The sequence below is a fragment of the Gigantopelta aegis genome, chromosome 8, assembly GCF_016097555.1.
Source record: "Gigantopelta aegis isolate Gae_Host chromosome 8, Gae_host_genome, whole genome shotgun sequence".
In the NCBI taxonomy this organism is placed as follows: domain Eukaryota; kingdom Metazoa; phylum Mollusca; class Gastropoda; order Neomphalida; family Peltospiridae; genus Gigantopelta; species Gigantopelta aegis.
In genome coordinates this window covers 16,912,441-16,934,253 of record NC_054706.1, presented here as the reverse complement: position 1 = coordinate 16,934,253, position 21,813 = coordinate 16,912,441, and the positions used below count along the sequence as shown (strand labels likewise).

The following is a 21,813-nucleotide window of genomic DNA, read 5'->3' as shown; positions in this document are numbered from 1 at the left end:
TATTCCTTTTTTCAATTATTATTAATTTCATTTCAACTTATTTTCATGCTTATATCCATTATGGTTAAAGCACGCTGTCCTGGGCACACACGTTAGCTATCTGAGCTGGTTAGTGGTTAATGGGAGAAAAGAGGGTGTAGTGGTCTTACATCTTACACACTGAGTCGTTAAAATTTACTCTAGGTGGGAGCCGGTACCGGGCTGCGAATCCTGTACCTACGAGCCTAAATGGACATTCCTGGGTTTGCTGCAATTTTAAAGCTGTTATCGACTAACAGAGACCTTTTAACGATTGTAATTACATATCAAATATATTTTTCTACATAAAATATTAGTGGCTGTATATTAAACGTGTTTCTGATCGTTCTAATATTTGTACTAGGTTAAATTTCACTTTATTTCCTAAAAAAAAAAAATCCAGTTTGGGCTTCTTACAAATATTAAAACGACCAGAAACACATTGAATATACAGACACTGATATTCTAAACATGAAAATATATTTAATATGTAAGTTTAATCGTAGAAATATTTTATTAGTCAGAAACACCTTACAATGCAGCAAACTCAGGAATGTCCCTTAATGTCCGACACGACTCTAAAGCGTTTCTGATCATCCAGTGTTTATAGTAGCTCAAAATGTTTTCATTGAGAAACATACATGTACGTTGTGAACTAAAGTAAATGTGTTTAATATACAGTCTGTAATCACGCACCCTTTTTCGTAGACAACCGACCAATCGTGTCAGCCAGTAAAGTCCAGAATTGTTTTTGTCCTTTGCTGTTTGCAGACACCTCGCCCATCACAGTCAGAATCCAGTCTGGTTTATTGAGACGCCATTTGTCAAACAACAGTTGTTGTAGTAACGTCATAGTCATTTCTTCATCCACTCGAACATACTAAAATATAAAGGTTTTCACACTACACTAGTATAGTGAACTAATTGAAAGTTTCACACAGTTGTAGACAGGTTTTTGGACAAAATAACATCTTATTAAAAAGAATTCATTTAAAATACATTTTGAACATACATGTTATACATGCACATGTGAGCTATGATTAAATTTTGAAATGGTGAATCCCTGATATGACTCTAACCATTACTTTAACATTATGTAAAGGACATTCAAAACAATAAAATTATACATTAATACACCTTGAGTTTTTCTACATTCTAGGAGAATCTCTCTGTTCGGGTTCCATACAAACAGATGCCGTTCGATGCAACAAAATTACATATTAATGTACCTTGAGATTGCACCCAGTCTGGTCGACTCTGTCCCTTGAGGGTCGAATGATTCTATGATTCGTGGCACCTCATCTATCCATTTTAAAAAGGCTTATAAACAAAGCAATAACATCACCTAGTTTTTCCCCTCTCTAGATTGGTGTTGACTGGTTCTTTAGATCATTGCATCTAATCTGAATGTGTTGTAATTTTTATTTTTAAACATTGACATTCTAAGCAATATAAATAAATATTAATTTACCTTAAGGTTTCCTAACTTTTCATTGGCTGATCACTGAGGGTTAATTGATCTAATAATGGCTCAGTTCAATTTATCCGACCATATTTTATAACACCCCCCCCCCCCCCCCCAAATTAAACAAAATTGGGGGATTACAGTTAAACTAACAAAAATGCATATTTGTGTACCTTTAGTTTGCCCTCAAATGAATTGTCGTCTGCATGAACACGGACGTCTCCAAAAGCATCAGTAGCCACTGTTGTCGTGTTGTTGTCTTTTGTCCACACCAGAGATTTAGTGTCACCAATGACATCATGATGATCAACACATTTCTTGTAGCAGAAGCAAACGTCATTGTTATCCTTATCCCGATATGTTCTGATTAGTAATAAATTATTGGAATCACATTTTAAGTAATGTTTTACCGATATGATTAAAAGGATTTTGAAAAAGAAAAAACCTCCAATAATTCATTAATGTTTCATTACTTAATCTAGTTTTAAAGAATTTAGGCGTAGCTTTAGGAGCGAGTTGGTATTGAGATATAAACCCAGTATTTGCCAGCAGCAATACTGATACATATTCACTAAACTTCATAGCAATGAACCCCCTACTGGGGTTGGCCGTCAACGGATTAGCATCACTTTGTGTTTAAAAAAAAAAAAATACCAATATGGCAAATTTAATGTGACTAACATTTTCAAGCAATTCCCCAATGGCTGATGTACAGATTCATACACTACTAGTTGGTTATACTTACTTTAAAAATTTGACATTTGGAAAATTTTACTGCAGAAAGGTGTGTGTGATGCTGAATTACTGGATTTTGTGAATGTGTAATTCATTAATGGTTTATGAAAATAGTTTATTGTTAGGGGCCTGATATACGCAACTCACCTAACAGGCAGACAACATACTCTTTGAGAAATGTTATTACGAATCCACTCTAGTGTAGTAGTCTGTAAAAAAAATAATGTCAATGTTTGAAACATACTTTTCAAAATATCTATTTGCATCTACACATTTTCACGCATTGCAGGATCCCAATGTCTTAAAGGGACAGACCCTAGTTTTTAAACACTACAGCATATATATATATTTTACTATTAAAGCTGTTTATGATCACTGAAATTAAAGATGCAGTGTCTGGTTTCAATGTTTAAAAACACTACCGGAGCATATTGATTAATTAATTGTTGGCTGTTGGTAATTGTAACACATAATCGTCAGAGGAAATCTACTACAATGTTCCAAATAGGTGCAATAGTTCCTTTATATGCACTCAAGACTTTTTTAGAAAGTGCATGTAAAAGATGCCTTGTTGATTTATTTGTGTGTTGTTGTTGTTGGGTTGCGGGTTTGGGGACGGGGGTGGGGAGGTTCAGTGCTGGGGTTTTTCAGTGGGTTTCCTTTCACTCTCCAGGCCCTCTAGAATTTATTTTTAAATTCTACTAGCCATGGGATCAGTGATTTTAAAAATGTACTAGCCACAATTAAAAATTCACTACCCCTACATTGGGGTTGGGGTGGGGTCAGTATATTCATATTTACAAAATAGACTTAATTGCAACATTTGACTGTCTGGCATTGCAATAGTAGTTATTTACTAACCCAACACTGAATATCACTAGTCATGTGAGTGGGGCTACCATAATCTAGAAGCCCTGCTCTCTCTTGAAACCAAGTGTTAACTTCTTTACTTGGCGGCCACCCTCTAAAGATTTCGCAATTCGTTTATTTCTGCCAGTAAATGAAACTGGTCAAATAATATTTCAATTCATGAAATATTTAATGTTTACATTTCAAAACCAAAATTGATAAGTAATTTTGGTCATTATGTAAGTTTGACTAAAAATACTCACATCAGAAATTCCGTCTTCAATTCTACAGGCATACTCTACATGAACCTCTTTCAGCCGCATAGGAGCTTCCACTCTGCTACACATTCTGAAAACACCACACGACATGGTGATAAGCTTGAAATAACACACACACATACTCCATGTATTACCACAACGTTTAGTCAAATCGAGCTTTTGCTAATTACATTTATTTTTAAGATAGCCATACATTGTTAATAGGAGTAAGCTGATTTAAATATAACCTTTTCACTGTCCTGGTAGGAAACTGACAGAACATATGGCCACGATCACAATCAATTAGACGTCATACGTATTTTGTGACTTCTGTTGCTAGACTCAAATATTCTGCAACATTCCCCACACCTTGGTGACCAATTATTTAAGCAAACATAGTTTATTGTTATTTTATGACTTTGAAATAAAAACTCCAAATTCCATACAAAATGTTATGTTTCAACATCAAGCCAAACATTCAGAAAAAAAACCCCCAGCATTAAATGTAATATAAAATATGTTATTGCTATTATTAAATTACCCGGTATATGTTTTAGAATTCCAACAAATTATAACGCAGTACCAGATGTTGCTATTAAGCTGTTAGTATATGTGATGACTTTGCAACCTCGTAAGAGATGGCTGTTAACTATGTGTTGAGATTTTAACATGGTACAAAGTGAGATTGTTAAACTATACTTACTCATGAAGACAAGTGTGTTTTGTTTAACGACACACCTAGAGCACACTGATTTATTAATCACCGGCTATTGGATGTCAAACATTTGGTAATTTTGACATAGCCTTATAGAGGAAACCCACTACATTTTTTTTCATTAATATAAATGGATTTTTATATGCACCATTCCACAGACAGGATAGCACATACCACAGCATTTGATATACCAAACGTGATGCACAAGCTGGAACGAGAAATAGCCAATGGGCCCATCGACGGGGATCGATCCCAGATTGGCCGCACATCAAACGAGCGCTTTACCACTTGGCTACATCCTACCCCTATTAAGATAACACGACTGACCCCACCACATAAGCTGCAATTATAAGAAATATGTCCATGTCCTTTCAACATACAAAATAGCACATATCACAGTCATTGATACAGAAATTGTTGAACACTGGATGGAAAAGGACAATAAACCAAAAGGTCAGTTGAGCATGAATTGAATTTGGCAAACCGGCCTCGGTGGTGTCATGGTTAAGCCATTGGACATAAGGCTGGTAGGTACAGGGTTCGCAGCCCGGTACCGGCTCCCACCCAGAGCGAAGTTTAACAACTCAAAGGGTAGGCGACCACTATATTCTCTTCTCTCTCACTAACAACTAACCCACAGTGCTGGACAGACAGCCCAGATAGCTGAGTTGTGTGTCCAGGACAGCGTGCTTGAACCATAATTGGATATAAGCACGAAAATAAGTTGAAATTAAATTAAATGAATTTGGCAAACACATTTCCTGACTGAGAAGAAGAATTCTTAATTTATCGTAATCAGACGAAATTCTAAACAGATAGCTGACTTACTTTATCGTGTTTGTCATTAAAACACCCTTTACTCTCTCAATATCTGCATCTAGAACGGATATTGCTGGAATGATATCTTCTCTTGTTCTAAATTAATACATTTGATTTAAGCATTAAAATCAACGGTTAGGAAAAGAGTGTTTGCTTAAAGACACTTTGTTAGGAGACAAACAAGCAGCAATTATTACACATGGGTTAGTGTGGAAGAAGAAAAATGCTGCTGAAACGTAGATTTTTCTTCTAATGTTAATAGCACCAAGGGATCAGAAAAGATACATCATTGTGGTGTGTTGCACTGCACCCATAGACAGAGCTCACGTTATCTTTTGGCCAACACACTTCAAAGCTAAAGCATGATCAACTAAAACTTGAAAGCAGAACAAGAACATCACAGTCAGAATAAATAACAGACTGCTGACAGCCGTCACTTTTTGCAAACACAATCACTAGGACTTTAAATGGCCCAGTAGTGACATATGAGCTGCTCAGTGAAACTCACTGTGGGTCAACGGTGAAGCCATTGATGGTCCACCACTGACGGTCCACCAGTGACAGCCCACCACCGACGGTCCACCACTAATATTCCACCACTGACGGTCCACCACTAATATTCCACCACTGACGGTCCGCCACTGATGGTCCACCACTAATATTCCACCACTGACGGTCCACCACTAATATTCCACCACTGACGGTCCGCCACTGATGGTCCACCACCGACGGTCCACCACTAATAGTCCACCACCGACGGTCCACCACTAATAGTCCACCATCGACGGTCCACCACTAATAGTCCACCACCGACGGTCCACCACTAATAGTCCACCACCGACGGTCCACCACTAATAGTCCACCACCGACGGTCCACCACTAATAGTCCACCACCGACGGTCCACCACTAATAGTCCACCACTGACGGTCCGCCACTGATGGTCCACCATCGACGGTCCACCACTAATAGTCCACCATCGACGGTCCACCACTAATAGTCCACCACCGACGGTCCACCACTAATAGTCCACCACTAATAGTCCACCACCGACGGTCCACCACTAATAGTCCACCACCGACGGTCCACCACTAATAGTCCACCACCGACGGTCCACCACTAATAGTCCACCACCGACGGTCCACCACTAATAGTCCACCACTGACGGTCCGCCACTGATGGTCCACCATCGACGGTCCACCACTAATAGTCCACCACCGACGGTCCACCACTAATAGTCCACCACTAATAGTCCACCACCGACGGTCCACCACTAATAGTCCACCATCGACGGTCCACCACTAATAGTCCACCACCGACGGTCCACCACTAATAGTCCACCACCGACGGTCCACCACTAATAGTCCACCACCGACGGTCCACCACTAATAGTCCACCACTAATAGTCCACCACCGACGGTCCACCACTAATAGTCCACCACCGACGGTCCACCACTGACGGTCCGCCACTGATGGTCCACCATCGACGGTCCACCACTAATAGTCCACCACCGACGGTCCACCACTAATAGTCCACCATCGACGGTCCACCACTAATAGTCTCAATCGTTAAAGGAAAGACCTGATGATCTTGATGATGTGAGTATATCCACTGTTAATGCTTCTTAAAATTGAACTATTTGCGTACTAGTAATTCATTTATATGTTTGTTCTCTCTCTCTCTCTCTCTCTCTCTCTCTCTCTCTCTCTCTCTCTCTCTCTCTCTCTCTCTCTCTCTCTCTCTCTCTCTCTCTCTCTCTCTCTCTCTCTCTCTCTCTCTCACACAGAGAGAGAGAGAGGGGGGAGAGAGAGAGAGAACAAACATAAATGAATTACTAGTACGCAAATAGTTCAATTTTAAGAAGCATTAACAGTGGATATACTCACATCATCAAGATCAGGTCTTTCCTTTAACGATTGAGACAAACCCATTTCTTTACTTTTGTCTATCAACGGAGACCTGGAATTTTGTGGAAGGGACATTCCTGAGTTTGTTGCATTGTAAGATGTTTCCGAAAAATATAATATTTCTACGATTAAACTTGCATGTTAAATATATTTTCTTGTTTAGAATACCAGTGTCTGTATAATTAATGTGTTTCTGATCGTCTTAATATTTATAAAAAGCCCAAACTGGATTTTGTCTTCAAATAATTTCGTACGTCTGAAAATTTTTATTTCAGGAAATAAAATTAAATTTAAACTAGTACAAATAGTAGAACGATCAGAAACACGTTTAATATACAGCCACTAATATTGTATTCAGAAAAATATATTTGATATGTAATTACAATCGTTAAAAAGTCTTTGCTAGTCGATAGCATCTTAAAAATTGCAGCAAACTCAGGAATGTTCCTTTAAAACAGTTACACAAAAGGGATACTACCTGTTATGGATTTAGCTACGGAATTGGCGCCCTCATCTGGTGATTTAAAAAGAACAAACAAACAAAAACCCATCCTACTTTCTGAATTTGAAAAGCAAAAAAAGTATGCAAAGCAAAACACTGAATTAATGCACAAAACCAGTTTACTTTCAATACAAAATAAATAAGTATATATATATATATATATAACTAATGATGATGATGATAGCATTTATTAAAAAACAACAAAAAAACACCAGTTTTTAAAAATTGATTAGCGGGAAGAGTTTGCAATGTAGAACAGTGAAGTTTTATACAAAACTAATTCATTGTGTTGTTTATTGATGGTATAATTTCATTGGTATAGCATTTTGGTTAACATTACATGTTTCATCGTACGCCACTTTAAAAGTAAGCTATATATGAAAATGAAAATGTCACCATCAGTACACAGTATAAGATACTGCTTTTGTTCAAATTAGCACTGCTCAGCTTTACATACGTTTCCTGATATTCAAGTTAAAGATTTGGGTTCTCATTGGTATAGCATTTGTTGACATTACATGTTGCATTGCGCGCTACTTTAAAAGTAAAATAAAATAAAATAAAAAAATGTCAAAGTGAAACTTTCACCATCAATACACACTACACAGTATAACATACTGTTTTGTTCAAAACATCGCTTCTGAAAAGACAAATTATCAATATATCCGGAATACTGACAAAATTAAGATGAAAGCCAAAAGATACATATGGTGCATTTTGAACGGCATTTACAGCCTGATCAATAATTTCGAACTCTGCGAAAATAAACTATACCACAAACATTTACATATATACTTACGATTCTCTTATCTGCGAAGGACTATCAAATACATCATCATGGTTCTAAAACACAATAAAACAGTTTCACCAGGCAAATATATGTGCATCTCTAATATTAAAACCGTAATTACAACTGGTATATATCAAAAGCCGTGGTGTATGCTATTCTGTCTTTGGGAAAGATCATGTAAAAGATCTCTTCCTACTAATGGAAAAATGAAGCAGGTTTCCTCTAAAGTTATGTGTCAGAATTATCGAATGTTTGATTAATTAATCAATGTTCTCTAGTTGTGTCATTAAACAAATCAAACTTTTATCATGTATATTTTAATATTTAAATATTTAAATATTCAGAACAGATCACCAAGTTTTATCTGCTTCCCAATTTTTTTTGTTTAACAACACCTTTAGAACATATTGATTCATTAATCATCGGCTATTGGATTTTATAATCCTGACATACTAGTACAGTAGAGAGGAGCCGCTAAATGTTTGCCATTAAAGTGTGTGTGTGTGTGTGTGTGTGTGTGTGTGTGTGTATCATACCACTACTAGAAATTAATAAAGGTTGCAGAGTTTCATCTCTAAAAACAAAATGTCATAAAACATCAATTTATTAAAGTTTCCATGTCATAGTTACAAGTGCCATATTTCGCTATTTTTACATTTATTTGTTGACAATTATTACAAATTAACTGGTACCACGCATAATATTTGCATAGACAGATTATCGAAATTGTTTATATATTGCAAGCTGTGTAAACAGATTCACATTTAGTGTGACAGGGTTCTTGTCTTATCACATTGTCACAAATCTTATGAAATCTGTGAATCCACACGTTGACTGTCAGCAGCAAGATGGAGCCATCAGAGACAGATGAGTTGCATAGAGACGGCGACCTTGTCAGCATCAATCTTCCTGACAGAATGTTATGGAGTGTTGCCTCAGCTGAACATGACCAGTTCTGTCAGTCATTCACTAAAGCTTCTGCCATACATTTGTTTTATACTAAATAATTAAATTATTTGGCTATATAGATTTTTTTTGATTTTTTTTTCGGGGGGGGGGGGGGGCACCATTATGCAACTTTGAGGTGGCACCTTTAAATTACCTCTTCGATCAGTGTATGTTGGTGTATCATTTCTTTGAATGCCTCTTGATCTCCTCTAAACAAAGAATGATACGATAGACGTCACATAATTATGTATTTGCATATTTTGAAACAAAACAAACTACATATATTACATATATATCTAAAACAATATCAATAAAATAATCTTGATCACTTGTTAAGATAATAAAAAATATCTCTACTCTATGAAGTTAATGACTTATCAACCTGGATTCTGATGACACCTCCATGGTACCATCAATACCTATGTATTCATTTCTTTCAGTCGTATTTGAGGCAGATCAAAAACAGGAGAAGTAAATTATACAAACCTATATGTATTTAGTTTCTAAAATAACAAATCTTAATATATTAAATTCCTTATTAAATGAAATCTCATCTGTGGGTGAAAACAAAAAAGTTCCAATTAAAGGATCTTGTATACGATTTTCCTAATAGGCTTTTTTTCATAGCTCCTTGCCCTGTTTTTTTACATAATTATATCATTTGTATTTTAATATAAATAATCGTGATCTTTTTATGGATATTAGAGGTATATAATATATACTTGGGTATATTCATTCATTTATTCATTCATTTATTTGTATATTCATTAATTCATTCATACATTCATTCATTCATTCGTGTATTAATTAATTAATTAATTCATTCGTGTATTTGTGTATTCATTCATCCATTCATGTATTCATTCATTCGTATATTTGTGTATTCATTCATCCATTCATGTATTCATTCATTCGTGTATTTGTGTATTCATTCATCCATTCATGTATTCATTCATTTGTGTATTAATTTTTTTCATTCATTCATTCTACTTACTTTGAACCAAAATATTCCTTTTCATCGTCATCATCATCTACCTGAAATTGACATCAAACTTGTGTGATACAGAAATGTACCATCTACAACTACATATATCTAATTCAAGTCAGATGTTTAGTACCATTCCCCAAGCTACAATATGGTTATAACTGTCTTTTTTTAATATATATGGCTAAATTAAGCAAAATCATGTCGACTGAATACTAAATACTTTAGTCAGTACAAATACTATTTAAGCCTATATGTTTCCACACTAATTTGAAAAGTTCCACGGATTGCAGAAATTAGTGTCCAAAACTAATACAAAGTTATATTATAGTTTGTTTGGTTAAAAAAGGAACCGAGGAATTGGCGTATAACTCTATAACTAATAATGTTAAAACTTATATGAAAACATATTATGGAGTTTTAAACCCATAGCAACTAAGCTCAAAAAACATTTTTTTACTAAAAGTTTCATTATAAATAAAAACGTTTATTAACAAATTACCATCAAATTACATAGATTAATCTCATTTTTAATACAGGGGTGAAGACAAAATACTAGAACAGTAATCGATAATGAAGTTCACTGAGACTAACGATAGAACTGTGCGTGCTTTGCGGTGGCTGTTCCATCGGTTGTCTTCACACCTGTATAGAGGCGGGATGCAGCCCAGTGGTAAAGCTCTCGCTTGATGCGCAGTCGTTATGCGCTAATTTGTTCACGTGTAACACACCAAAACAATGTAAATTTTTTAAGTGTGTGATCTAATAGAAGCCGAAACACACATGACGCTTATGGAACAGCCATATTAGCATACTAGTATTCAATACCCATTCTCAGTATAAATCTGTATGACAAAACCGTTATACATGGTCAAAACCATATATCTGCACAATACAGAGACGAATGGGCATTTGGCAAAATAGTGGTTGATTCCATGAATCTCAATCTAGGAGGACAGCCACTCCAGAGGAGATCCTTTACTGGACAATACACACTTCCTGCATCGCTCAAAGAGGACTGCCACTCTCACACTAGCTTACTAAATCACATCTAGTACAGGACAGAGCTCATTGAAATAAATATAGCAGTGATGACATGCACTCATGAATCACTGTCAAAACACAGTTCGTGTTAGGTGTTTGCATATCCTTCCTCACCGGTGGCACCCGACTTGAATATTGTCACCATAGCTGTCAAGTTCCTCACTTCATCTAAAACCATGAAAACTATGTGCGACTTTTAAAATGTGTGCAGTCAAAATACGGAACAGAATCAGTCATCATTTTGATCAAACCGGCCTCGGTGGCGTCGTGGTTAGGCCATCGGTCTACAGGCTGGTAGGTACTGGGTTCGGATCCCAGTCGAGGCATGGGATTTTTAATCCAGATAACGACTCCAAACTCTTGAGTGAGTGTTCCACAAGGCTCAATGGGTAGGTGTAAACCACTTGCACCGACCAGTGATCCATAACTGGTTCAACAAAGGCCATGGTTAGTGCTATCCTGCCTGTGGGAAGCGCAAATAAAAGATCCTTGCTGCCCATCATAAAAGAGTAGCCTATGTGGCGACAGTGGGTTTCCTCTAAATATCAGTGTCAGAATGACCATATGTTTGACGTCCATTAGCCGATAAGATAAAAAAAATCAATGTGCTCTAGTGGCGTCGTTAAATAAAACAAACTTTACTCTTTTTTTCATTTTGATCAGTGTTAAAAAGAAGTCATGATAGAGAGTTGTCAAATATGTAGTTAAGACTCAATGTCAGGTTTTGCTTCAATATTTTTTTCCAGTGTATGCATTGCGGTAATTACTAGGGGTGACTATTGCGGTCAGTTTTACTATTGCAATAGTATTACGATAGTTAAAATACTATTGTTTTAGTATTGCAATAGTGATAGTACTATTGCAATAGCATTGTGAATTCTTAAATCGCTTGATAACTTATATGAATAGATATTACGCAAAACTATTTACCTCAGTCTTCCAATATGTATGTAGGTATGTAGATATGTAGGTATCAGGGGCGTAGCGTGATCTGGACCGGGGGGGGGGGTCGTATATGAACCAAGTGGACCTTTTTCTATTTTGTTTTTACACCACCAGAAACTCCATATGTATAAACTGTATGTTTTAGTTCTGAAAGCGGACCATTTGCTTCAGTGGAGGGGTTCATCCGAACCACACACACACACACCAGCCTACGCCCCTGGGTATGTATCTGCGTGTTTGTGTTTGTGTGTGCGCGTATGTACGTATGTTTGTGTTTGTGTTGGTACTTAATTATCAGCGGTAAATATCCGCCATATTAGTTGGCACATATTTCTGTTTATCTAAATACGTAAAAATCCCTGATTTAGGTCACCGTTCTAATGGTGGTAACGGCTTATTGAGAAAGAAATTTAAGGGTTACCTGAAGATACAAAAATATGTAAGGCCAAAACAAAGTCGGTTTCGGGTCAAACCGAAGTTCCAGAATTGATGCGGCTTGTTATTTATTTATTTTTTTAAATTTAAAGCATCGATTGCACAGAAAAGGTTGGTATATTTGATACCGAAATAAGGGGCATATTTAAACTGAAATCAGAATGTACGTCCTAGTTCATGCACGGTGGCAATTGTGCTCCAAATGCGGGTTTACGTCATAGCAAGAAATCGACGTCATACCTTGGGAAATTAACAAAAAAGAAAAGGTTGACCCGTGAGGGTCAAAATCGACGAGTGCGCTGACCAGAGACAGGGATTTATTTTGTTTGGTCTAACCGATAAATGTTTTGTCGTAAATATTTAATTATTTTAGGCCTTAATACACAAGTTTTAAAACAAGCTACTGACTGGGTCAGTCCTGCATAACCATTGCAGTAACTAGTAGCATGCGCGGATCCAGGGGTGTCGAGCGGGTCTGGATCATCCGCCCGTCCCCTCCCATAGGTCATGTCGAAAACAAAGATTGTTTCTACTTATTTTGAAGTATATTCACCATAGTGCATAACACACATTAAGTCAATACTTTTCTTAATGTGCAGGGCGAGTTGCTTCCCTCTATTTAGCAAATTTAATATGGCGGGGAAAAAAAAATTATGATGTCATTGGAAGATTTATTTTGTTAATAATGATGCAAGCACTTCAATTGGAATTTAGTGAGTACGGTAGGTTATACATTTTGGGTTTGTGTTTGCGCTATTTAGGTCGAGAAACGGTTGAAACATTGTGCCACGAGTTTTGAATACCAGCTATATATAGGGTATGTAACAATATTCGGACGTAGAAAGAACCACACTGTCTACGTCCCTTCGGACTACATTCACCGGGAATATACAACTTCTATTTCGTATAAGTAGTTAGCTGTGGAATCCTGGATCCGCGTTTAATTAGTAAGAACTCACCGACGATTCAGACTGGATTGATCTGAATGACATGGTTCTCTGGACTTGATTTCACTCTTGTAGACCCCTGTACGTCTTTACACCGGAGAACACTTGAAAAGAACAAAACAAAACATATATAATCTGTATATTAATCTAATTTTCAAATAGGGTGATGTATAAATTCAAAGTTAGGGCCCGCTGCCGACACCTATGATATATGATAAAGTATATATGGATTAGGTACATGGTATACATTTATATTTCTTACACGCCTAATGCGGAGAACATTATTCGTCTTCAATAACACCCATCAATAACACACAGGAGTCATTATCAATTTTCTATAAACTTAAACTTATGTGAATAAAAATGTTTCTTAACAAAGTACCATCAAATTGTATAGATAAAATGTTGTGTAATACAGGGGTGAAAACAAAATTCTAGAACAGCCAAAATAGGTCGTTTTACCTGAATTGTTACTATAATAGTAATCGATATTGGAGTAGAATCACGCGTGCAATTGCTGTTTACATAGAGACTTAAGGTAGAACCGCGCGTGCAATATTGATGTTTACATAGAGACTTAAGGTAGAATCGAGCGTGCATTTGCTGTTTACATAGAGAGATAAGGTGGAACCGCGCGTGCAATTGCTGTTCCTTCAGTTGCTTTGTATGAAAAAGGAATATTTAATCTATGGAATTTGATGGCAGTTTGTCAGGTCAGGTCAGAGTATTAACGTGCACATTCAGAACAAGCTGTTGTAGCGCACGCCTGTCTTGGGCACAGGCGCCGGCCTCGGTCGGCTCTTCTGCCCAAGACAGGAATGGGTGGGGTGGGGTGAAGAGGGGGACCGCCTGCACTGACAGGTGCAAGGGAGCACCAGCAGCCTGACCGGGGTCGGTAACAGGCGGAGGGTGGTTGTTAAGAAACTTCTTCTTTTTTTAAATTGCTCTCAGATTTTTTGGCAATTTATGCGAGTTGGTATGGGTTTAAAACTTAATATTTTCTATGATCATTATCAGTCGGTAGAGCGCTTGGCTGAGGTGCTTACGTCGTAGGATCTAACCACCTCAGTGAACTCATTCTTTGAGTGGGTTTTTTCCAGTTCCAGCCAGTGCGCCACGACTGTTATATCAAAGGCTATGGTATGTGATGTCCTCATGTCCTGTCTGTGGGTAACGTGCATATAAAAGATTCCTTGCCAGAGGGCAATAGATCAACATTATATTCCGGAAATTTATCCGCGCAAGTAGTCAGCTGTTTTACTGTGATTAGTTCATGGCAGACAGCTTTGAAGTGTCACCTATTAGACTGCGGTTGACGGGGGGGGGGGGGGGGGTGTCAGCCTATTTACAGCCTACAAGCTCGAATGTAACTCGAAGACAAAAACACAACCCGTATGTTAATGCTGATATGTACGTTGTTCATATTTGGCACGAAGATACTTCTCAGTTTGTTGTATTTAAGTATGTTTTTAAAAAATGTAGGAGAAATATATTTTTAGGAAAAAATACAGTTTTCATCTTCGGAAAATCGTTATTCACAGTCCGGAAAATGAAAAGTACATTATAGGGACATTCCTGAGTTTGCTGCATTGTAAGATGATCCCGACTAATAAAATAGTTCTACGAATAAACTTACATATTAAATATATGTTCTTGTTTAGAATATCAGTGTCTGTATATTTAATGTGTTTCTGGTCGCCTTAATATTTGTAAGAAGTCCAAACTGGATTTTGTTTTTTCTTCAAATAATTTCGTTCGTACGAAAAAATAATATATAAGGAAATAAAATTAAATCTAACCTAGTACAAAGATTAGAACGATCAGAAACACGTTTAATATACAGCCACTAATATTTTATGAAGAAAAGTGCAGCAACCTCAGGAATGTCCCTTTAAGTGATTAAATATGCCATATATGGAATCATGGTATTTGGCACGAGGATACCTATAAGTATGATGATGTATTTAAATGTGTAAAACAAAAATAAGTGTACAAAAATATGTTTTAATAACGAGAGCATGTAATTTGCAAACATGTGAAACTTGTTAAACTTAACAATGTTTGTGATAATTCCAGCCAATGCAAATGTAGTAGTTTTTGTGTAAAATGGGTGTACTCCTTCCAGGTTTATGCGTACGAGCTCCAATTTTTTAAGATGGACGGGGGTACGCTGATTTTTGCCCGAATTAAACGAAAATGTCCGAATCTCGACAACATTTATATATATACTGAACAGCAAAGGAAACGCGAGGAAATTAAAATATCGTGTACATGTTGTCCTTAGCGAAAATTATAATCATAGCTATAAAATAAAACACAAACTCTTCTTTAAAGTATTTGTTGGGTTAAGTTAAAACAAAACGCAACACTTTCATATTATTTTGCCTATTTCAAATCGCTCGATCAAACACATTTTGCACGTGACTCGTGCATTGCATGCTTTTAATGCAATAAAGAATTATTTTTATTCTTGTAACCTCGTGTCAATGGAAGCTACAACAGTTGAAGTTATTTTTGTAAATACTCACTTAATCACTTTATGTCAATGCCGCATCTAAGTACAGATGATAGAACTAGAGCACTGGGGTGCGTTGAAGCAGAATGGAGCGTGCCAAGAGTTGCACAGCACCTTGGGATACACCAGTCCACTATCCTCAGGCTTCTCAGGCGTTATCAGCAAAAAAATGCTATTCCATGACGTCTGCCCATGCGGAATAAATCGGTTTTGCATGACCACGTGACTTCTATTGTTTGAGCTGACGTGGCGTCACACAAACGGCAAAATAACGAAAGAAATGCTTTTTATATTTCATAAAAACAAGGAAACCTGCTGTCATAATGAAATTATAGTCATTTTCGGTTTATATTTTAGTACGGTCTTTTCAATGGTTGTGATTATTTTATTGTAAGATAAAAAAAAAAAAAATATAGGTTCTTCACGTTTTCCCAAAATGCTTGTTTTTCATCTACTGGATGGGAAAAGAATAATCCTTCATTATGTATCCATGTGGGACAGGGATATATATATATATGGGGGGGGGGGGGGGGGGGGGGGGGGGGGGGTACATATCAGCATTACTGTCAAATGGCTATATACATGTACGGTTGCAAACGGATATAACAACAGTATTGAACATATAAATTAATATATATAAGTATATACAACAGTGCAGTGCAATGGTGAAGAGTGACTTAAAGTGACACACCCTAGTTACGGCTAGTTGTTAACCATTACGGCGTTGTTTTTCGCTATTAAACCTATTTTTTCACAAATAAAATTGCACTTTACTTACCGTTTATTATTTAGAATATACATTTCCATTCACCTGAAGTGTTTTTTGGTAATCCTGGTAATCCTGGTGTTTGTAATACCACAAAATGCATTTTTCGTATTTCTGAAAAACGGACGCACGTTTGAGAAAAAACCGTTGAGCAGACAAGGTCTAATCTATTTTTAGACGGGATATTTATATTTCAATGTCACAGACGTTGGTATACCACGTGACCGTTATCATTTTGGTTCGGTTTGTTTTCTCGTGCACGGTTCGCGCAATCAACATCCGATTTGTTGTTGTTCATTTGTGAGATTTTTCTTCACAGTTCGTGAACATTTTCAGTAACAATAAAGTTCAGACAAGTAAGTAACTCAATACAAAACGTTACAAACCCTTAAAACCAATAAAACCAATAATTTTGCTAAGTCCTACGATATCTGGAGAGGGGATACAACCAGGACAGAACAGTTGGAACATGTCCAGGAGAGGTGAAAAGAACGCACCCCAAGTCTGTGAAATTTGTCGTGACGTAGGCATTGTTGTGCTTCGAGCGACATCTACCGGTGACATCAGAATACAAACTTTCAAAATTATTTCAAGCAATTGGGACATGGGGATTCCCATGGTATTTATCGATATAAAACCTGTTTTTATCACTCCATTTGATAAAAACGTGATCTAAGTGTGTTACAGGTTTGTAGATTAACCAAATTATAATTTATTTTCGCTGGATGGAACTAGGGTGTGCGGCTTTAAACATGCACACAGATATTGTTAAGCTATAATTAAAGTCGCATGTAGTATAGTATAGCAATATGGTAATATAATATAATTTAGTATTTTTAAATACTATTGATAAGAGAGAGGCAAATGGGTATTTTTAATAATATATAAGTAACTGTGTATAAGTATACTGATGGAAAGAAATAAAGGATCACACAGACAACAAAACAAAATAATGACTGCGTTAAAAATCAATTGATATTGTCAGAAGTTGACTGGGAACATATAGGCAGCACATTCAACACTACAGACATTCAGTCCCACATTACAACTTGGTATGAAATACAGACATTATTACGCTAGTAGTGAATTAAATTTGGTCTACAATTCGATGTGTTCCCTTATTTCTTTCCATCAGTATAGTTATAGTGTTTGTAAGAACTGGTCTCTACTTGGAACGCCTGTGAAAAATAGTTTCCAAGGTTATTTATCTCCTTATTATTTTCAGTAGTTAAAAACTGTATTAATTTGAAGACACTAGGATATTTAAAATAGTATTGTCTAATTAACTTATGTCTTATAGTTTCATATTGTGGGCACTGTAGAATGAAGTGAAATTCATCTTCTATTTCATCAGAATTACATACCTTACATGTTCATTGAGATATCTCTATGTTTATACACCTTCCAGTTTCAACATTTAGTTTGTGTGCACAGATTCTAATTTTTGTTATTTCTTTTAAGTTACGAGAGTCTGATGGTTTAGCTAAATATGTTTGTAATTCGTATTCTCTTATTAAATGCTGGGATAGTAAACCCGTGGGAGATGTCGTTATTGTACTGTAGCATTGTTGCTTGAATACGTCATACATCCTTTCTTTTATTATGTTATATACATTATTATGGGTGTTACTCGGGTTCCAAATATAAATTAATCCTAGTTTATTTAGTTCGTGTTTAATGTCTGTTATCCAGTTATCATCGTTGTGGCCCATTTCGTCGTATGTGGTTTTTAAAATACAATTATTTGAGCTGGAAATTTTTATCTAATATTTAAATATTCTTAATTTTCTTATAATGATTAATGGAAAACGTCCCAATTCGCTATATACAAAGTTATTGTACATTCTTGAAAAAAAGAGTAAAGTTTGTTTTATTTAACGATGCCAAAAGAGCACATTGATTTTTTTATCTTATCATCGGCTATTGGACGTCAAACATATGGCCATTCTGACACTGTTTTTAGAGGAAACCCGCTGTCGCCACATAGGCTACTCTTCTACGACAGGCAGCAAGGGATCTTTTATTTGCGCTTCCCACAGGCAGGATAGCACAAACCATGGCCTTTGTTGAACCAGTTATGGATCACTGGTCGGTGCAAGTGGTTTACACCTACCCACTGAGTCTTGCGGAGGACTCACTCAGGGTTTGGAGTCGGTATCTGGATTACAAAATCCCATGCCTCAACTGGGATCCGAACCCAGTACTTACCAGCCTGTAGACCGATTGCCTAACCACGACGCCACCGAGGCCGGTTGTACGTTCTTGAATGCACACCAAGTAATCGCTTGCAGAATTGTGTGTGTATTTTCTCAACATCGTGGGCTGGGTGAAAGCCCCAGACTTCTGCTCTGTAACTTAAAACATTATTTACATACGTATCAAACACAGATAGCATTGTTTCAACATTAAAAGAATCTTATTACATGCATTAGTTATCCAACTCTGGGCTTTACGTCCTTGTTCAGATAGTCTTTTCTGTGTACTTTTAATCCAAGATAATTAAATTTGTTTACCACTTCTATTTGATAACCGTTATATATCCACTTCTCGTTACTTTCCTCCATTTCTAAAGACTACTATTTTGGTTTTATTGGTATTAACAGTTAGGTCCCAATTTTTTAAAAATAATTTCGTAGTGGGTTTAAACTACCTGGTGTTTCTGCTAAAAGTACTATGTTGTCAGCATACATTAATAGAATAGCATTTGTATTTCACAAACGGACAATTAGCAGTTATGAATTGCATTTCGCAGTCGTTGATGTACATAAAAAAGAAAATTGGTGATAAAACTTCCCCTTGGAATAGACTATTTTTACATATAAAATAATTAGATATTCCATTATTATTTCACACAACACTTTACATTGTCATATAGGGATCGTATAATGGATAACATTTTACCTCCCATTCCTTGTTGAATAAGTTTATACCATAAATGTTGTCTGTTTACGAATGAATGAATGAATGAATGAATGAATGTTTAACGACACCCCAGCACGAAAAATACATCGGCTATTGGGTGTCAAACTATGGTAATGCAAATAAATAAAGTGAATGAATGAATGAATGAATGTTTAACGACACCCCAGCACGAAAAATACATCGGCTATTGGGTGTCAAACTATGGTAATGCAAATAAATAAAGTGATGATCAACATCAACATAAAAATTCAAGGTTTAAACAAAAACAGTGTAAAGAACTGTGCAAAAATACAAATATCACAGAATTTTACGGACACCGAATTTTACTCTAAACTTCAATTTGTGCTGTATTGGCCATTCTCAAAGAGAATGTTACACCCCTGCACCACGGTGAGGTTACAGCACGCGCAGGGGGTCTGTTTACGAAATCAAAGGCCTTTTTATAATCTACAAAACAGCAATAGAGACGTTTCTTACATTTTAGTGTTCTGTTTATCAGAAATTGTAATATAAAAATAGGATCAACAGTGGACATTTCGTTTCTAAAGCCAAATTGCGCATCGGTGGTTAAATTAAATTGTTTATTGTAGAGCAAAATTCTTTCATTTAATACAGACGTAAGAAGTTTTCCTAAACAGCTGACAAGTGTAATCCATCTATAGTTATCAGCATGGGCGGATCCAGGAAATATTTTTAGGGGGGGACCAAAAAAGAAGGGCACATTGACTCGTCAAAAGGGCACCTTACTACAAGTTTTGATATTTACAATTAATATGAATTCCTACAGTTCTACGTCATAATATACTAGCAATAATGAAGTAAATTGGCGTCACTCGCGTTAGAACCTCAATGGGGCCCCATTGAGACTCAATAACACAGACACATATCTGCAAGCTTGCGCATGTACACGAAAATCTTGATTTCATTTATCTACAATATAATTATTGTTTACTTAAAAAAAAAAAAATTCTACAAACAAAAAGGGCACTTGGACATTTTGAGGGCACTTGAACAATTTTGGGGGGGACGCGTCCCCCTGGTCCCCCCCCCCCCCCCTTGGATCCGCCCATGGTTATCAGCATCGTTTTTGTCGTTATCTTTTGACTGCACACATCGACAAACATGCAATAGGGCAATTAACTAGTGCCGGGAAGTAGATATTCGTAATTGGCAAATACCTAGTTGTCCCACTACGTACAATTCATTTTAGGACCATTTATACAAGTTTATCTACTTCTCGGGCCACAACCTTCGTAAATATGGTCCCACTGGAGAATAGTACGGTTCGGTCACTTTACACCACCTCCCGGTGTTTCAGCTGAGTGTTTGTATTCAGCTACAGCAGCTGCTATACACTCGACACTCTGGCTGGGAAGGGGTTGGCACTGGGTGACAAACCCAACTCTGCTTCAACACGGTGGACGGCCTGGTAAAAACACATGAACACACAATGTTGTAACTATCCCAAACTAATACTTACTTCTGTCGCGTTCCTGCGTTGTTCGCTGAACTAACGGCAGACGGATGTCCTGCAAGTATTGTGTTACACACCGCTAATCCGGATATTTCCTCTGACTTCATTCAGATCGGAAATTCACGCTTCAGCTGTTTTGCTTTGGCCCATTTAAAGAAAACTGACCACCTTTCAGCTATTTTATCTTGACCCATTTAAAGAAAACTGACTACGCTTCAGCTATTTTGCCTTGGCCCAGTTAAAGAAAACTGACCACGCTTCAGCTATTTTGTCTTTGCCTATTTAAAGAAAACTGACCGCAGTTAACAAAACTACGCAAGGGCAGGGGGGGGGGGGGTGGGGTGGCCATGATGACCGTTGAAAACACTAGAATAGGGACGTAAGACAATAGGTACAACCTAAACACCAAACTAGGATTACACACAGACAACATGCTCACCGCAACAGCCCACAGGATGCATTGACTAATGATAACAATGCATCCGCCCCACATTTCAATGGCCCAGCACGTGCTCTTATAAGGAACCGGACAAAAGAATACCGGTTCCGAGTACACAATTGCAATGCACCCGGGGGAGGGCCGAACAAAAGAATATCGGCCGCCCCTACCCAATCCCCAAATACTTGCTGCTGGGAAATGTACTTGGTGTCACTGAGGAGGAAACTGAAGACCAAACCACCATTAACGCTTCGACCACCCCGGAACAATTCGCCTTGCCTGCCAGTGTCTACACAATTGCACGAGTCTCCTCTGGGTTGTCATGCCACGACCAGAA

The 21,813-nt window shown here is 37.0% G+C and overlaps 1 protein-coding gene across 1 annotated transcript; it reads right to left on the bottom strand.

The window, feature by feature from the left end:
• Window positions 1–706: 706 nt before the first annotated feature.
• On the bottom strand, window positions 707–21,169 carry LOC121379514. The gene is made up of 10 exons (XM_041508158.1): window positions 21,044–21,169; window positions 13,373–13,464; window positions 9,999–10,039; window positions 9,159–9,213; window positions 8,066–8,109; window positions 4,868–4,954; window positions 3,331–3,415; window positions 2,366–2,427; window positions 1,657–1,846; window positions 707–898 (listed from the first exon to the last, which is right to left on the bottom strand). Exons 2-10 carry the CDS (start codon window positions 13,403–13,405, stop codon window positions 707–709), a joined length of 789 nt encoding a protein of 262 aa, XP_041364092.1. The 5' UTR covers window positions 13,406–13,464; window positions 21,044–21,169.
• Between the last annotated feature and the right edge of the window lie 644 nt (window positions 21,170–21,813).

What these genes read in the sequence shown, in the direction of transcription:
- LOC121379514 (XM_041508158.1), bottom strand. Translation starts at nt 13,405, where the DNA reads ATGTCATTCAGATCAATCCAGTCTGAATCGTCG. An exon ending in AACATACACTGATCGAAGAG is followed by an intron (nt 8,110 to 9,158) that starts GTAATTTAAAGG and finishes ATTGTGTTTTAG; the next exon opens with AACCATGATGATGTATTTGA. An exon ending in CATTTGAGGGCAAACTAAAG is followed by an intron (nt 899 to 1,656) that starts GTACACAAATAT and finishes TTTATATTTTAG; the next exon opens with TATGTTCGAGTGGATGAAGA.